At 40.3% G+C, this 19,487-nt stretch overlaps 2 protein-coding genes across 14 annotated transcripts in view; one reads left to right on the top strand and one right to left on the bottom strand.

The window, feature by feature from the left end:
* Nucleotides 1–600: 600 nt before the first annotated feature.
* Nucleotides 601–15,032, bottom strand: znf346 (zinc finger protein 346). The gene is made up of 7 exons (XM_066716439.1): nt 14,294–15,032; nt 13,182–13,285; nt 11,895–11,990; nt 5,044–5,191; nt 4,336–4,554; nt 3,304–3,403; nt 601–2,541 (listed from the first exon to the last, which is right to left on the bottom strand). Exons 1-7 carry the CDS (start codon nt 14,349–14,351, stop codon nt 2,412–2,414), a joined length of 855 nt encoding a protein of 284 aa, XP_066572536.1. The 5' UTR covers nt 14,352–15,032; the 3' UTR covers nt 601–2,411.
* Nucleotides 15,033–15,139: 107 nt separating this feature from the next.
* Nucleotides 15,140–19,487, top strand: part of uimc1 (ubiquitin interaction motif containing 1) — a 28,031-nt gene continuing 23,683 nt past the window's right edge. For 9 of the 13 annotated variants that reach the window (XR_010820913.1, XR_010820915.1, XR_010820914.1 and 6 more), the window contains exons 1-4: nt 15,141–15,572; nt 17,175–17,241; nt 17,520–17,647; nt 18,067–18,585. Coding sequence is in view for 10 of the 13 variants with exons in the window: in XM_066716430.1 (XP_066572527.1) it covers nt 15,453–15,572; nt 17,175–17,241; nt 17,520–17,647; nt 18,067–18,585 (834 nt within the window). In the remaining 3 variants the exon portion in view is untranslated. Of the gene's footprint in view, nt 15,573–17,174; nt 17,242–17,519; nt 17,648–18,066; nt 18,586–19,487 lie in introns of all 13 variants that reach the window. The other 4 variants (XM_066716429.1, XM_066716436.1, XM_066716431.1 and 1 more) reach the window with 3 other exon arrangements.

Below are 19,487 nucleotides of genomic sequence, written 5' to 3'. Positions count from 1 at the left end.
TCAGTCAAGCCACCTGTCTGAAATCAAGTCTTCGCTGCAGATTTTGGGACAATCCTGCATATCCAATTTGATACATTTTACAGATTTACTGTTTGGAGGGTGCAGTTACTTCTTCAGCAAATTAAAAAAATATAAATGACAGTAATACGAGGATTTTTTTTTGATAATGTATGCATGAAAGGACTAAGCAGTATTATATTGCACACCGATACTGCTCCAGAGACCAAAAAGAAAGTAAACCGTATTGTTTAGGAAAGTGCACTTCACTACAGAACTTTGAACCGTTTTTCACACCAGTGAAAGTGCTCCCTCTATCAGTAGTTTTACAGTATTGCACTAACTTATCCAATGATTGAAACCCTTGAAACAAAGTCACTACATCTTAACGTATGTTATGTAAATTACAATCACCACCTTGTACAAACAAAACTCATCAATAAAGCAAGACTTTGTTTAAACGTTTACTACATGTACAGTATTTTGGCATTTTTGGAGCAAATGAATCTCACATTGGAAATAAAACCTGGTCACTGAACATTGTGGACTGCAGTTGGTATAGAGTTTAAAACCATAGACCTTATTCAATAATTCCTCACGCTATTTACAAGTTTTAAAGCCCTGTTTTATTAGGTCACATCTGATATGAATACAACTCTCCTTTAGTGTTCTTAAAGAAGTTAGCGATACTCTGAAACATTTAGTCATCAAATATTTTATTCACAAAAACCAGACTGAAAACTATAATTGACCTGGAATACCAAAGATCTCACTAGAAAACTCTCTGCAGGTCTCAAAAGGTTTGCATTTAAACTTTACAATGCTTTAAAATTCTAATTAAACATTTACATGTAGCACTCTGTTTGTATGACTTCAGGTAATTAGTAAAACTGTACAAAACCACAAACAGATTTCTGTCTGTAAGTGGGTCCTTTTCAAACAATAAAAGGTATTTTGGTCATTTAGATTGGCTATGAGGCCTACTTGTGTTCTCTGTAGTTTTTCTTCTAAGTCTAGGAATGAAGTACAAGTTTTTATGAATGGCGATTGTTTTCTTGCCAATAAAATAAGATCCTATCTTATTTGTAACCTTTGTACAGATTAACTAAACATCTGTAAATGTGGTTGACAGGGTTCCTGGTTGAAGATGGAACAAATGGATCCTATTTGACAAGCTGTACATATTAAGTTCCTTCATTCTAGCCAGTCTATGATCCTTTTACAGATCAATGAACAACATAAAGGGACTCATTTGCAGTAATGCAGTTCCCATCAGAAGACAAAATGTAATTCCTCATGTACAATTTTAAAGGTTTTTCACAATTCAGTCACGGAGTGTTCTCCCAGTCCATGTACACCCAACATGCACACACAGAGCTTTCACTGATATGTTCTTCTAAAATAAAATAAAAAATCTGAAAAAAAGAAACAAGAATAACCTGCAGCTCTTTGAACATTTGTAACAATCACTGTAGAGGGTTTTTGTGGGAAGCCCTAGAAACTTCCTAAAAACATCCAAGCTCAAAATCAATCAAAAGACTGGGGAGGAGGAAAAATAAAGATTAAAAACAAAAACAAATATATAACCTAAGGAGGGTCCTGTCATTATGTACTTACAGGCCTACACATTCCAAGGCTAGCTTCTCCTGTTTGTGAACTGTAAAAATGGCATAGTTCTGGTAATTTACATGTACATTAATAAAAAATAAAAAAAACACTGCATCGTGTAAACTGCTCTACCTCTATGAACAAGAAGCATGCCGATGTGCTGTTTGACTGTAAAGACAGAAATCTCAAACTGCCATTCCTTAGAAATGCAAAAACCTACCAAAAAGCAAACAAAAACAACCAAATCAAGGCATCAACTTGAAAATGTTAGGTTACCAAAGAAATACAAACCAATCATATTCACAGGTGGGTCCTAGCACCTGACTCAATAGGTTTTTTTTCTAAAAAAAAAAATGAACAAAAGTGGAAACAAGGGGACGCATCATATTCCTGAAAATCCAACTGCTGTGCAACTGAAGTGAGAAGAGGAGGATCGAGCACTATTCACAGACCGAGGAACCAATGAGGACAGTGTGTTGTGGGAGCTTCGCACAATATATCTATGGAGATATAATTCATAGAGCAATGGATAAAAATGTCAGATGAGTCTCAGTGCTGTCTCGGTGGTGGGTTTCACAAAGCAGCCCTACACAACACAAAATATATATGCCTATATTTAAAAAAAAGGGAAAGGAAGAGATCGTTGTTTCCAAGGACAGAAAACAAGGAGGAATCGCAGTAACTGCCCTTCAATTTGTGGAGCCTGGCGCTGTTCTGATGTACCACTGTTCTGACCATGGGGAAAGCCATCCAGGTGGTTGATTTTGGTAGGGGGCAGGGGGTTGGGGTTTTTTTCAGCCTTGGTTTCACTGATACTCTTGGTCGTAGCTGCCCCAGTCGTCCTGTGGGTGCTCCACCTCTGGGATGTACTGGTTGTCTGGTTTGTAGTGTTCTTCTGGAGGTACGAAATTCATGCTGCCTTTCTTTCCTTTTGCACTGTCAATACAATAGCATTCACAGTTCAGACACACCATGTTATTTCATGTTATTCAGCTTTTATTCACCACACTGAATTCAGTGATATTCAAACCTGACTGAAAATTATAGTCATGTTGCTCCAAAATGAGGGGGACAATTGTGCTAAATGTGGTAACCATGCCCCAATTGTAGAAATCATTTTAGATTTTATTTTATTTTATTTTTTTATTTGGAAATGTTACATTTCCAAAAAAGAAAAACCAACAGAAAAAAAGTGTCATAGCAAAAAATAAATTAAAAAAATGTATAGAAAGCATTTTGTGGAATAAGAAATTAGAATAGTTTAGAAACTGTTGATAGTAGCTGTAAAAGGACTTACGCAGGGAGCAAATATCAAATATATAGGCCTAGTTGTAGCAGTATTCAAAGCCATCATTTGGAACAGTCATTCTGACTGATAAACTGTACTTTGAGGTTGTTGAACACTGATTCAGACTCTGGAGTTTTGATTTTTACATAAGAGCCCAAAATGTACACTATTTAATGCTGTAAATCAACTGCAATATGTATGGTTTATTCTAGGCTGAATACGGAGCTCAACAAACAGAAAATATCTAATTGATAAACAAGTACAGTTTAAAGGAATACTATTTACAAGAACTCAAGTGATTGCCAAATAGCAGGGCTGAATTGTGTAAACATGAATCACTTAGTTTCGTAAGCCCAGGTGCACATGTACTGTACAAGAGCAGTTTCCCGGGCTACAGGATGGGTACTTACTGCTGCTTGTGTTTGGAACCACTGATGTGTGCCTGGTACTGCTCCACAGAGTTCAGCTCAATGTTGCAAACAGTGCAGGGGTAGCCTTTCACTGTGGAAGCTGGAAACCGAAAACTACCATTAACAACAACAAACAAAACAATACACAAAACATCTAATGGTGCACTTCCTCACTTTCACAGATAACATTTCAAAGAAAAAAAACAGAAAAAAAAACGTAAATGCTTCTGATGTGCAAAACATCGGGTGAATTTACTGCCTGACACAGCCAAAGAGAATTTTTTGGGTTACAGTATTCTGCTAAGGATTCCCTCAGTCAATCCATCCGTGAGATGGGAGATGTCACAGTGTTGGCCATGAAAATTACAGAGCTCTCGATCTGTCGTAGGAAGGATGGAAGAAACAAACGACCCCCATCAATAAAAAATAGCAGCGAAACAAAACCGGGGATAACAGGAATTTGTAGGTATACCGTTTGTTTTGTCTGTGATGCAGCATAATACACTGGCACACTTGTACATGCACTTTATATCCACCCTGCTGACCTAATCAACAGGTTTAATAATCCTTCACATAATCCTGTGTGATAGAACTACAGCGTTGGCCAACCCTGACAAAATCCTGCAGGTTTTAGAAGACCCTATAAATCAATTCCTGCATACCTTGAATACATGGTCATATTGACAAGTTGACACCCTATAACAATAGACAATATTCTTATAACTTCAGTATCATACATTTTTCTAAAACATGAAAAGGAAGTAACCAATGGTACATTTTTTTTTTTTTAAATAAAGCCATTTAATTTGGTCTGTTTTAATTAAATTAGGACTATGAAAGTTTAAAGGCTTCCATTTCCCCCCCACTCCCATCATGAGCAGAAACGGTTGAACATAGAGTTTATAAATGTGATGCCATTTGATGCTCCATTCCCATTTGGCTGCCCAGAGTTAAGAGTCCCAAGCATGGTTAGTGTTTTTTCAAAGGGTACAGGTGTAACAGGACCATGCTGGCATCACCCCCGGAGCCCACCTGGAGCAGTGGAGGGTCCATAGGTCTCCAGGAGCTTCATCTTGGTCAGCTGCTTTTTGTGTTTTTTGCCCACATAGTGCTGTTTAGCCATGAGCGGGTTGTTGAAAGAGGCATGGCAGATGGTGCAGAAGCGGTCAGGGTCTCCCGCAGCCTCCCCCTGGGGCCCAGAATTCTGCCCATCAGTCTTTTTCTTAGCTGGGTTCTTGGCCTGAGGTAAGGCTGGAGTGAAACAGGGAATCAGACTGCCTTCTGGGTAGCATGACCTCAGAACCTTCTTATATAGCATATTGTTTTTTGGCCTATACGATTTAGAACAGACTGTCTTGATCAAGCTCAGTAGGAAGCTTCAGTATACCTTATAATGATGCACAGTAAAGAAGGTATGTGATCTAGGTGTTATTAGGGTTTTTGAAAGAACAATGCCTTTTCCTGCTCTGGCTAGTTCAAGTGCTCTGGTACAAGTTATCAAACAGGGGCTATACAAAGCTAAATGTTTGCTAATTACTTTCAATATAAGATATAGTGTTAAAGAATTACATATATACAAGAAGTACCTAAACACATTTAAAGAAGGTAGCTTTGCAACTAATAAACACCGCATATCGATCCATTCAGCTTAGTATTATACAATATAAAAATAAGTGAATCAATGACAAAAGATGAGGCCCCCATATACTGCAATCTTTACCAGTGACAAGTACATCTCACCTGGAGCTTGGAAGCCCTGTGTCTTTAGTTTCAGGTTCTTGGAGTGCACCTTGCCCTGGTAGTGGGACTCAGCAACAACGGGTGAAGAGAATGTCATGTTACAAATGGGGCACACCTTGTTGCGATCCACTTCCCCATTGCTGTTGGGCTAAGATGGATATCAAAGGGAAAAAAAAAAAACAATGAACCAAGGCACTAAAATGTTTCTTTAAAAATTAAAAAAAAAAAAAAAAACTCAGCAAGTCTATTTGCTTATTTTAGGAATATAATTCCCATGGTAAAGGTAATGAGCTCTCTCATCTAACATGATAAATAAGAAAAAATTAAATATTGCCAGGTATTAGAAAAGCAAATGCTATTATCTTGCTTAGATGAAAGAATCTTTTTTGTTGTCATTTACCAGGAACACAGACCCTTCTGCAGAAAACTAATTTTGAGAGGCTGATGCAAAGAGGTTATTTAAATGATATAATTATGCCTAAATTAAGTGAAAACAAGCAGAGTATTTTGCAAAATGGGATATTTTTTCATTACTTCTTAAGATTGAAAGGAGAGCAATGCCACACTTACAAAGACGCTGATGAAGCCTATGGGCAAAACATGTTTGTTCTTGTTTCTGGTTGCTAATGGATGCAATGTGTTTTTGAATGTATTAAATGCATAATTTTTGAAAAAAGGTTTTAAATGTGGACCCACTTCCTAAATAAATTATTATTTTTTTTATCATCTTTTCAATTGGCAGACATTTATTCTCAAATCATGCTGGAATAATTAACTGTGTGTGTGTGTGTGTGTGTGTGTGTGTGTGTGTATATATATATATATATATATATATATATACACACACACACACACACTCACCTAAAGGATTATTAGGAACACCATACTAATACTGTGTTTGACCCCCTTTCGCCTTCAGAACTGCCTTAATTCTACGTGGCATTGATTCAACAAGGTGCTGAAAGCATTCTTTAGAAATGTTGGCCCATATTGATAGGATAGCATCTTGCAGTTGATGGAGATTTGTGGGATGCACATCCAGGGCACGAAGCTCCCGTTCCACCACATCCCAAAGATGCTCTATTGGGTTGAGATCTGGTGACTGTGGGGGCCAGTTTAGTACAGTGAACTCATTGTCATGTTCAAGAAACCAATTTGAAATGATTCGACCTTTGTGACATGGTGCATTATCCTGCTGGAAGTAGCCATCAGAGGATGGGTACATGGTGGTCATAAAGGGATGGACATGGTCAGAAACAATGCTCAGGTAGGCCGTGGCATTTAAACGATGCCCAATTGGCACTAAGGGGCCTAAAGTGTGCCAAGAAAACATCCCCCACACCATTACACCACCAACACCAGCCTGCACAGTGGTAACAAGGCATGATGGATCCATGTTCTCATTCTGTTTACACCAAATTCTGACTCTACCATCTGAATGTCTCAACAGAAATCGAGACTCATCAGACCAGGCAACATTTTTCCAGTCTTCAACTGTCCAATTTTGGTGAGCTTGTGCAAATTGTAGCCTCTTTTTCCTATTTGTAGTGGAGATGAGTGGTACCCGGTGGGGTCTTCTGCTGTTGTAGCCCATCCGCCTTAAGGTTGTACGTGTTGTGGCTTCACAAATGCTCTGCTGCATACCTCGGTTGTAACGAGTGGTTATTTCAGTCAAAGTTGCTCTTCTATCAGCTTGAATCAGTCGGCCCATTCTCCTCTGACCTCTAGCATCAACAAGGCATTTTCGCCCACAGGACTGCCGCATACTGGATGTTTTTCCCTTTTCACACCATTCTTTTGGTTGTGCGTGAAAATCCCAGTAACTGAGCAGATTGTGAAATACTCAGAGCGGCCTGTCTGGCACCAACAACCATGCCACGCTCAAAATTGCTTAAATCACCTTTCTTTCCCATTCAGACATTCAGTTTGGAGTTCAGGAGATTGTCTTGACCAGGACCACACCCCTAAATGCATTGAAGCAACTGCCATGTGATTGGTTGGTTAGATAATTGCATTAATGAGAAATTGAACAGGTGTTCCTAATAATCCTTTAGGTGAGTGTGTATATATATATATATATATATATATATATATATATACACACACACACACACACACACACACACACACACACACACACAGGGGCAGGGCCAGCGGGGTAGCCCGGGGTGGCATGGGCCAGCCCTAGAATCTAAGTGGCCACCCCAAGTGCCACCTCCATCAGAGTAGGAATGTGATGTGATAAGTTGTTGTTATTAATTGTCTACAAGTAGTAGTAGTAGTTTTCTTAACAATAACTATAATTTTACATTGCTTTGATGTTGGCCAAATTATTTATATTTATTTTATTTTATGCATAAGGCATGAGATCTGCATTCACCCCTCTGATTGTTGTGGTTGTGGAATAGTCCGCCTCAGGGAGGAACCACTGTTCCAGCGATGTGTTGTTACCGGAGTAAATAGTGAGCGCACCCAAAGTTAGCAAGACAGTGGGTGGAGACACCTTCAAATAATTTTATTTAGACGATTTTGCTGGTGCAGGAAAGGAGAACATAGGCATAGGTAAGTATACTGAAGTTTGGTATGTGTAGCATTTAATATGGAAAGTTATGGGACGCTAAGCTAAGACTAAAAGAAAGGTACCCCCCTGTGACTGTAACATTGCTCAGGAGACAGTCCTGGGGCAGCTAACGCTAGCAGTTAACGTTAAGTTAAAAGGTGGCAAGCCAGGTCCAAAGGAAGAGTTACGTTTTCCTTAATAAACCGATGGCGAACGAACACACCATGCATGCCAGCATGTTAGTAAAGCGAAAGTTCTGTGTAATTTTCAAAAAATCAATACTACGGGTTTGTTACATGTAACGTTATGTCATATAATAAATTAGAAAAACCCTGGCCAAAGTGAGTGTTATGTCAAATAGAGCATTGTCCTGCCAATTACTTTGCTAACGCTACATGTCTGTTTTTAAGCCAGGCCTATTGTAGAGAGGTGTAACCTTATACTGTAAATGTAACGTTATAATGATTAATACTTCTACTGTTCATTTATAAATGTAATATAGATATGACAATTTTAAAAGTTGTCTGCTGTTTAATGAAAAATAATATTTCATCGGTCAATGTTTCAGATCTGACGTTGTAAACCTGTAAAAAATGTTTATGCTGTATTCACATGAAGTGAACACAAAATGATAAATTAACAAATGTTTGTCCATTATAGTGTTTTACTGATAAATAGTTAAACTGTTAATAAGAATAAATCAACTTTTAAACCCAGATTCTATAATGAGGAAAGATTAATCATAATGGACAAATCCATTGAGGTTTACAAAAACCTGTAATTAAAATGAACATTTTTGAAGGGTAAATAGGAAAAGATCAACACAACTTATCCTTTAATTAACTGCACTTTATTGCCTGAATGCTGCCTACCAAAGTTGTACAAGGTACTTATTATTAGTATTAGTAGTGTTTAATATTTGAATGTTTAAAACTGTAATACTCTGTATACGTAATACGCCTCTATGTGATGTTGGGGAAACAATTTTGCTGCTAGTTTAACTGTAGAAATGAGGAATAAACACTCTGCTACAGCTTCTCACTGCGCTCAAGAGCCAATTTCTACTGTTGTCAATTAAGTTGTTATATCCTATGCACATCTATATATGGTGGGAAACTACCTTGCTTGTTGCATTGCATCTACCATAGGCTATGTGCTTCTGCAAATGTAAGTTTTTTGTTACTTCTACTTCATATCACGTGAAGTTGCATGTTTTGCATTCCTTTGTACACAAAATAAACAATTTTGTTATTAATTATCTACAGTTTATTGTTTCCTAGAATATAGGGCTGTAATTTTTACAGTTTTACTTTTTAAATGTTACTTAAATGTGCCACCCTTCTCCAAGTCTGTGCCCCAGCCTGGCCCCCCCATAAAAAAAAATTCTAGACCCACCCCTGTATATATCACACACACACATACACTCACCTAAAGGATTATTAGGAACACCATACTAATACTGTGTTTGACCCCTTTCGCCTTCAGAACTGCCTTAATTCTACGTGGCATTGATTCAACAAGGTGCTGAAAGCATTCTTTAGAAATGTTGGCCCATATTGATAGGATAGCATCTTGCAGTTGATGGAGATTTGTGGGATGCACATCCAGGGCACGAAGCTCCCGTTCCACCACATCCCAAAGATGCTCTATTGGGTTGAGATCTGGTGACTGTGGGGGCCAGTTTAGTACAGTGAACTCATTGTCATGTTCAAGAAATCAATTTGGAATGATTCGACCTTTGTGACATGGTGCATTATCCTGCTGGAAGTAGCCATCAGAGGATGGGTACATGGTGGTCATAAAGGGATGGACATGGTCAGAAACAATGCTCAGGTAGGCCGTGGCATTTAAACGATGCCCAATTGGCACTAAGGGGCCTAAAGTGTGCCAAGAAAACATCCCCCACACCATTACACCACCACCACCAGCCTGCACAGTGGTAACAAGGCATGATGGATCCATGTTCTCATTCTGTTTACGCCAAATTCTGACTCTACCATCTGAATGTCTCAACAGAAATCGAGACTCATCAGACCAGGCAACATTTTCCCAGTCTTCAACTGTCCAATTTTGGTGAGCTTGTGCAAATTGTAGCCTCTTTTTCCTATTTGTAGTGGAGATGAGTGGTACCTGGTGGGGTCTTCTGCTGTTGTACGTGTTGTGGCTTCACAAATGCTTCAGACATTCAGTTTGGAGTTCAGGAGATTGTCTTGACTAGGACCATACCCCTAAATGCATTGAAGCAACTGCCATGTGATTGGTTGGGTAGATAATTGCATTAATGAGAAATTGAACAGGTGTTCCTAATAATCCTTTAGGTGAGTGTATATACAGTGAGGGAAAAAAGTATTTGATCCCCTGCTGATTTTGTACATTTGCCCAGTGACAAAGAAATGATCAGTCTATAACTTTAATGGTAAGTGTATTTTAGCAGTGAGAGACAGAATAACAACAAAAAAATCCAGAAAAACACATTTCAAAAAAAGTTATAAATTTATTTGCATGTTAATGAGGGAAATACGTATTTGACCCCTTCGACTTAGTACTTGGTGGCAAAACCCTTGTTGGCAATCACAGAGGTCAGACGTTTCTTGTAGTTGGCCACCAGGTTTGCATAAATCTCAGGAGGGATTTTGTCCCACTCCTCTTTGTCTATAATTTTAATGGTAGGTGTATTTTAACAGTGAGATACAGAATAACAACAAAAAAATCAAGAAAAACGCATTTCAAAAAAGTTATAAATTGATTTAAGTATTTGATCCACTATCAAATCAGCAAGATTTCTGGCTCCCAGGTGTCTTTTATACAGGTAACAAGCTGAGATTAGGAGCTCTCTCTTAAAGGGAGTGCTCCTAATCTCCGCTCGTTACCTGTATAAAAGACACCTGTCCACAGAAGCAATCAATCAGATTCCAAACTGTCCACCATGGCCAAGACCAAAGAGCTGTCCAAGGATGTCAGGGACAAGATTGTAGACCTACACAAGGCTGGAATGGGCTGCAAGACCATCGCCAAGCAGCTTGGTGAGAAGGTGACAACAGTTGGTGCGATTATTCACAAATGGAAGAAACACAAAATAACTGTCAGTCTCCCTCTGGGTCTGGGGCTCCATGCAAGATCTCACCTCGTGGAGTTTCAATGATCATGAGAACGGTGAGGAATCCGCTCAGAACTACACGGGAGGATCTTGTTAATGATCTCAAGGCAGCTGGGACCATAGTCACCAAGAAAACAATTGGTAACACACTACGCCATGACGGACTGAAATCCTGCAGCACCTGCAAGGTCCCCCTGCTCAAGAAAGCACATGTACAGGCCCGTCTGAAGTTTGCCAATGAACATCTGAATGATTCAGAGGAGAACTGGGTGAAAGTGCTGTGGTCAGATGAGACCAAAATCGAGCTCTTTGGCATCAACTCAACTCGCCGTGTTTGGAGGAGGAGGAATGCTGCCTATGACCCCAAGAACACCATCCCCACCGTCAAACATGGAGGTGGAAACATTATGCTTTGGGGGTGTTTTTCTGCTAAGGGGACAGGACAACTGCAACACATCAAAGGGACGATGGACGGGGCCATGTACCGTGAAATCTTGGGTGAGAACCTCCTTCCCTCAGCCAGGGCATTGAAAATGGGTCGTGGATGGGTATTCCAGCATGACAATGACCCAAAACACACAGCCAAGGCAACAAAGGAGTGGCTCAAGAAGAAGCACATTAAGGTCCTGGAGTGGCTTAGCCAGTCTCCAGACATTAATCCTATAGAAAATCTGTGGAGGGAGCTGAAGGTTCGAGTTGCCAAACGTCAGCCTCGAAACCTTAATGACTTGGAGAGGATCTGCACAGAGGAGTGGGACAAAATCCCTCCTGAGATGTGTGCAAACCCGGTGGCCAACTACAAGAAACGTCTGACCTCTGTGATTGCCAACAAGGGTTTTGCCACCAAGTACTAAGTCGAAGGGGTATTTCCCTCATTAACATGCAAATCAATTTATAACTTTTTTGAAATGCATATTTCTGGATTTGTTTGTTGTTATTCTGTCTCTCACTGTTAAAATACACCTACCATTAAAATTATAGACTGATCGTTTCTTTGTCAGTGGGCAAACGTACAAAATCAGCAGGGGATCAAATACTTTTTTCCCCTCACTGTATGTATATATATATATATATATATATATATATATATATATATAATTTTTTTTTTAAACAAACGAATTTGTTTACAATCTGGGTGGAATTTGAAGTCTTGTATTTCAACAATGTTGTTTGGAAACACTGTTTCACACTTACACTTTCAGCAGACTGCCCTTTAAACCTCTTCACAGACGGCTCTTCCTCCTTGTGGATACTCATGTACCGGCGCACTTTATTTGCGTGTTTCTTGCTCTGTACAAAATAAAAAGAAGTTGTTAAATGGGATGAAGGCTAATGCAACAAGCAACAATTGTATGTGTATATCATCATTATCTACATCAGCCGCAGCTGTCTATATCAATCCATTGCTGGATGAGAGCATCCCCATGGTGCTTCCACTTGTTTAGATCTATAGCTTCTCTTTTCAATGTCACACAAAGTTCATTATTTAAATCTTCCCATCTGTTATATGGTTTTCTTCTAGGTCTTTTTTTCATCCTATATATATCATCTATTTAAAAACATTCCATAATGTCAATCACACGCTTGGTTAATTCCTGGTGTTCTGTTCAATCCTAGGATGACTTTCATTTTTGTAGTAGAGCTTCAAAACATGAGCTGATTTCATCATAAAATCCTCTGCTTTTCGGCTGCCAAAGAGAAAGACCAGCAACGACACTGAACTGTGCAGTGCACAGCTCAATTCAGCAAAGAGCAGATGGGTTGCCTACTGAGCAGGGGTTACAGTTCCTGGTGGGCCCCCAGAGTCTTGTAGATTTTGCTGCCACTCAGCTGTCAGCTACTTAATTGGTCTAGTTACATAATTAATTGAACAGGATTAATTTAGATCTACTCTCCAGGCTCCAGTATGTTCTGTGGATACCAGGCCTATATTCTGACTCATTAACATATTTTAAGCTATCAGCTGTGAAAATGGTTACATTAATGTAGGAATTGGGAGCAAAATCCTGAAGATCCTACAGGCCTTAGAGGACCAGAGATTGACACTCCTGTTATAGAAGGCATCACATTTTCTCTACAAAAATGTAAGCATCGCCGGCCTCTTGGATGTCTCCACAACTAAGAAGGACACTTCCTATTACAAGACTGCTTTCACACACCATACATTCAGGCAATGCACTACCAATCTTCAGGAGCCCTTATGGAGAAAGGACTACTACCTAGCTACCTACCTAACTTTTCCTAATGTACTTGTTCACCCCTGTTATTAATATTAGTCTTGTTCACAATACATGAGAACAAGTTATAGCAGTAATGTGTCCTCAGTTTGTGCTTGGAAATGTGTTCCACACCTATTAGATATCATCAATGCTATTTTTAATTTGGCAGGGTTTTGTAAGACTATATGAAATGTGAGAAGGGGAAAACACAATAATATCAATAATAAGGACAACGAAATTAAGGATAAAGCAAACCACTGACCTGGTAATGGGCGAGTTTTTGTGATTCAGAGATGAGTACAGCACTGCACACCTTGCACTGTGTGTCTGAGAATAGCTGGCTGTTTTCTCTGATCATCTTATTCACTATAAAGGGAAACGGGAATGTTAAACACTGGTCCAGTCCATACTTTTAAAACGGTGGTAAATTTGTATAATTTATAATAGCCAATCTGTAAATATTGACACTTTTTTTTTTTAAACAAAACAAAAATCGAATAACGGTTATGCATTTATCATTACAAAATCCATGCATGTAATACATACTCTCTCTCTCTCTCTCTCTCTCTCTCTCATATATATATATATATATACACACATATATACAGTGAGGAAAAAAAGTATTTGATCCCCTGCTGATTTTGTACGTTTGCCCACTGACAAAGAAATTATTAGTCTATAATTTTAATGGTAGGTGTATTTTAACAGTGAGAGACAGAATAACAACAAAAAAATCCAGAAAAACGCATTTCAAAAAAGTTATGAATTGATTTGCATGTTAATGAGGGAAATATATACACACACACCTGTCATTAGGAATTCAACTAGCTTAAGCTTAAACATAACGTCTGCAGGCAAACAGTTATCTTCTGGTTACAGTTGGATGCTGTAACTCCCAAAGTGCAAGCACTAAACGCATCACAACACCATGCATTGTACAATCGAAATGTAGTCGTAAAAGTTGAAATGTGAACATAATGCTCAGTTATTACTACCAACCAGCGATACGTTAGGGGTTAAATCTTACAAATCAGTTCTGCATGGTGATGAGAAAAAAATCAGATAGGTCGGCTGGCTACTTTGCCGAGTGCTTACATAAAACGAAACGTGCGCGTATATATTTGGAGACGTTGTCAGCGTGCACCGAGAAGTTTTCTCGAGTCTCATGCTGTCGACCTTGAATGTTAGTGTATTCCTCGCATTTTGCCCTACCATCACCAGCAGAATGCCTCATTGCCCGGTGTTCAGTCAATCAAACCTGTGGGGTGAGCATTCTGGCAAATCTAAGAAAACAACTGCACTGGTATGTGTCTCGCCACGTTCGTGTTAGCCCCTTTTTTTCCCTGGTGCAAGTCCTCTGCTGAATCCTCTTACCTTCTGCCGGCCCCGACGGTAAATAAGGGAAATCTCCGTTTTGGTTTTCGTCCGCCATGTTTCCAGAACCACTCAGCAGCACCACAGCGCAGCCGCGAGGACTAAGAAACCATCGCGAGGGACCGGAATAGCGGAGGTCGTAATCGTGCAGCAGAACTGAGTGAATCTGCGATTCTCCGCCAATGGGATCAGTGGAATTCTGCAGATCTGTGCAGAACTGCAGAGATATGCGCGACAAGAATGCAAATTTGGCACATTCAATTACGACCTCAATTGGTCAGATATTAGTGTCCGTTCTCGTCTTTTGCCCGCAAGATTAAGTCACGGGTTAAGTCACCTTTGACCGAAAACCCTTGGACGTGATCACAACGAGCAACGGACCCGGTTATTAAAATACCGGTGGAGGAACGCGTATTGGCAGCATGAGTATTAATTATGAACCAACATAAATAAATCAATAGATCGGAAACAAATGATAGTCTAATCTGTATTCTGAATTAGTAAATCGTACTATTTAAGTTGATAAACGACCGCATCGCGAAAACACACAACTACTCGACCTGTCAATAGCGCGAAATTCACAAAAGGAAAAGATGCAGGTCCTTCCTGTTTATTTTGTAATCTTTTTAATAAAAGTCCAGTACTGTATATTCGCAAACTATGGTCACGTTCTTGTAACGCAGATTTCTACACCTCTGCAGAGATCTGCAGAATTCCATCGACCCAATTGTTGGAACAGTACAGACCCGCGCAGACCTGCGCGCATCTGCGCTACACGAGCGCGACGCAGACAGACAGCCAAACTCCCAGCATGCAGTGGCGCGCAGCTCACGTGACCGAGATCAACATGGCTGCACCGAGAGTTTTTCAGTGTGTGAATGTGCGACCTTAGTCCTCCTCATCCTACTACTACTACTACTGTTGGATGAACTCCAGCAAGTCCGGCTTCCGTGTGTATTAATGTCCTATATCAACAGATGAGCTTAAAATAACCAAACCACAGGATCACACCCTGCTCGGCAATAGTCGCCAGTTTGCTACTGAAACTAGCTACGCATACGGATGCTAATTTCACGCGTTGGATTGTTAATTTATTTATGTGTGGTGATTGTCTACAGTGAAGTCTAGGTTGTTGATACATGTTTATTATGTTGATGGTATGCCTCGGAAAAAGCGAATGCGTTCGGAAGAATCTGACCAAGGTACATGCATACCCAGGAAAAAGCGTCTGGCTGGAAATAAGGGGCAAACCTTTGTTGTGTCTGACAACGAAAATCAGGTTTGTAATGTCTTCCGCAAATATAAGTGAAACCCATTTGAGATTACACTTTCTTGATTGCCACACATGAACTGTCGTAAGGAGAGATGTGCGGTGAAGCAGATAAGGATACCGCACAGAATTCTGTTTTTAAACAAATTCCAAGATCAGAATAACTAAAAATTGAGTAATTCTGTTTATTTTAGAGAATTTGAAATCTATGTAAAAATTCCGTCAGTTTTTATCAGACACATCAGATTGTGTGTCCACAATGTGTGTATATACAGACGGATGACAAATTAAAGGAAAAACCTGAATAAATGAGTGGAGGAACATAACGAATGCAAATGCCTCCAAAGTCGTGTACTGTATGATACCATTAAGTAATTGACATCCTATCATGATCTGTGCCACGTATACAAATGCTGAGCAGCACCAGTTGACCTCGATTTTGGATCAAGATGGCAAGAGGAAAGGATCTAAGTGACTTTGAAAGAGGGGTCATTATTGGAGCCCAAATGGCAGGAGCTTCAGCCACAAAGATGCTCAACTGGCTAGTGTTTCAATAGGAACAGTGACTAAAGTCAAATCTGCATTTAGATCTATGAGAAAGACCTCAGTAAATAGGGTTGGAAATTGTGGTTGAAAGCGCACATTCGATGACCGTGATGCTCGTGCATTACTGCGATATGTAAGGAACAACAGAAGAGCAACTCTTTCCCAGGTGACTGAGAATGTCAATGCAGGACATGATCAGACTGTCAGCAAGAACAGACCATCAAGAACTACACAAATATTATAGTAGGGCTGCAGTGCATAAACCCCTCATTACAAAGACAAATGCACATTTTAGAGTTCAGTGGAGCAAAAATGATTGGCCGCCTGTCAAACAAATATGGGGAAAAGTGATGTGGTCAGATGAGTCATCCTTCACCATATTCTCGACAAGTGGGCGAGTGCATGTGTGGCGACACCAAGAGAACGGGACAGGCTTGACTGCTTGACCACTACAGTGAGGGGGTTCGGAGGTTCTGTTATGCTGTGCGGGGCATTTTCCTGGCATGGTTTGGGTCCACTTGTCCCCATAGAGGGAAGGGTCACTGCAAATCATTACAGAGTTATTCTGAGTGATCACCTTTATCCTATGGTGAAACATTTTTATCCTGATGGGAGTGGTCTCTTCCAGGATGACAATGCCCCCATCCACATGGCATGAGGGCTCACTGAACGGTTTGATGAGTATGAAAATGATGTGAATCATATGCTATGGCCTTCACAACTCAATTGAACACCTATGGGAGATTTTGGAATGATGTGTTAGACAGCGCTCTCCACCACCATCATCAAGGGAATATGTTTTGGAAGAATGGTGTTCATCCCTCCAGTAGAGTTCAGAGACTCGTAGAATCTGTGCCAAGAGCATTGAAGCTGTTCTGGCGGCTTGTGGGGGTGACACCCATGTTGGTTTTCCTTAAATTTATCACCCATCTGTGTGTTTGTTTGTATATATATATATATATATATATATATGAGGTTCCTAGAATCTTTGTGCGGTATTGCTCTTTCATCCTTAACACGCATGCGATGGAGAAGTAAGACGAGGCATTTTTCTTATTGTAACAGGAGCAGAATGAAGTGCCACAGTCAAGAGAAGGACGTTTGCGAAGCAGAGACAGGAATAAAGAGCAAGGTGAAGTCTGGTTTAATACACCTGTTGAAAGTAGTATTGTAAAATTGCATTTCCAAACACACTTGGAATTTAACAAACTTCTGTCAGCTCCTATGTGATGCTCAATGACTTGAAACTAGATACTTTTAATTTGTATTATCTAATTGTTTAATTCTCATTATTTTAACATTATTATTAATTTGCTAGTAGACAGGCACAGAATGCTCTATACATCTATAGCAGAGTTGAGCCTGGATTTATAGGGATTTTTTATTTATTATTGTTCTTATTTTCTCCAGAGATGACAGAGGAAGAAATGATGGACCTGGCATTGAAGATAAGTGAATCTGAAGCCAGTAAGGTACTTTACCAGGAGGAACAGGAGGAGGAGGAAGCTGTGAAGTTGGCAATCGCACAGAGTCTGTCTGTATGTAATACCTTTATTTTAAGTGAACTGCATGCTGAAGGGACACAGTGGAAGAACACAAAAGTTCAGATCCTATTCTGCCAGATCTCTATTAAACAGTCTGTGTCACTAATATTTAATGCCAGTAAGCCTGTCAATGCTGTTTAGTATAAAGCTAAAGAAAACCCTTAAACCTTTAAACACATGGTATCATTCGTGTTCAAATAAGCAGTTCTTCCAAGTAGGCATTGTGGGAATATAACCCAATATTAGGATTTACATAAATGTAAAGTATTCTTTTAATACAAGGACATACATTATTTTTTGTCTGTCCTTTATCCTGCAGAGTAGCTGACCCTTGAGCATTTCAGTGTGCTTAAGTTTCTATAGCACATGCTTCTTTTCATTTTTTTTGTGTCAATTTGTTTTTTATGTTATAGGAGAACAGCACACATGATAAGAAGAACCAGCTTGGTTTGTTGAATGAGCAGGAAGGCCCAAAAGCAGGGAGCGAAGGGAAGGAACCTTTCAGCCATGAGAGGCACCCCTGTGACATCCAGTCAGATACAGAGTCTCTGTCGGGAAAGTATGGCTCAGAGCGCAGTCCTGTCCTCATACTGGAGAAACTGAGCCAGGATGTTTTGGGCACCTGCCAGGAGTCAGGTTTTGTGGTGTTCTCCCAGAACAGTCCTCTCACGTTGACGCCAAACAGGGGATCTGTGCCCTCTTCCAGTCAGAACTCTCCCCTCATGGAGAGCCCCACCTTTCCTCGGAGGTCCAGTGAAGTCCAGGCCTTGACCCAGAGGATGACGTCCCAGATATCCGATGAGGCAGACAGCAGTGGGGTCAGTGACGACGACAGGCTGGCAGGGAAGATGCCCGGGACTGACAGGAAGAGGAGGCAGAGCAGCCCACCTGTCGGAGGGAACAACAGAGCACCTCGGCACAGTTCTGAGAAGGTCAGTGCAGAGTGGGCTCGGGAGCCTCTCTATAGGCCACCTTTATCGTTTCATGTAGCTCGTGCTTTTGGTTAACATGAACATTATAAATTAGCAGAATCCTGCAGAAATTTCAGGTTTTAATTCCCTACCACTTAGTTAGATCAGCTTATTCTCTTAATCCTACTCTTTCCAGTTTTGAGAGTGTTTTTGATTTAAAGAGAGCTGGAAAAGCTGCTGAACTGTGGCCCTGTACTTTTATACAATCAGTGTAAAAAGCTGAAAAAATCCTACCTGTACTCTTGCCTTCTATAATGTATCGTCTCTGATAAATGTGAATAGTGATACTAATTTATTGGGTTATTGGGCATGTAAATCACAATTATTTTTATGATTATTGTAAATGCTATTCCAGGTGAGTAGACCTTTTCAGAAGAAAGACCAAAAGTCATGTGTCAAACTGGGTAAAGAGGAGCAATGTCAGAATGCAGCCTCTGACAATGGCTGCTCCTCTGATTCCGAATCTCTCCTTGGGAATACCTCCAGCTCTCAAGGCTGCTCGGCTCCCCGCTTGGAAAAGCTGAGCCAGGACCTGTTGGGCAGTTATCAGCAGTCCAGCCTCTTAGTGTGTTCACAAGACCCAGAGTCCTCAGAGAGCTTACAGCCCTCCCTCAAGGTTCCCACCCCACTGCCCAAGAGCCCCGTCTTCTCCAGAAGAGGGAAAGGCAGAATCATAGACGGAGTGAGAAGGAGGATTTTCCAAAGGATGGATGGAGGAGTCCCAGCCTGGGGTGGACAGGGCGATTGCTCTCAGGAGTTTCCCTCTAACAGCTGTTCTCTGCAAGGAAAAGATAGTGAAGGAAAGACACCAAGAGAGGGAAAAAGGAAGCCGAGCACATTCTCCTCTGAACGGGTCAGGGCAC

Source organism: Amia ocellicauda, chromosome 11 (assembly GCF_036373705.1).
Source record: "Amia ocellicauda isolate fAmiCal2 chromosome 11, fAmiCal2.hap1, whole genome shotgun sequence".
NCBI lineage: Eukaryota > Metazoa > Chordata > Actinopteri > Amiiformes > Amiidae > Amia > Amia ocellicauda.
Note: the sequence above shows the minus strand (reverse complement) of the source record. Positions and strands in the feature narration are given on the sequence as shown.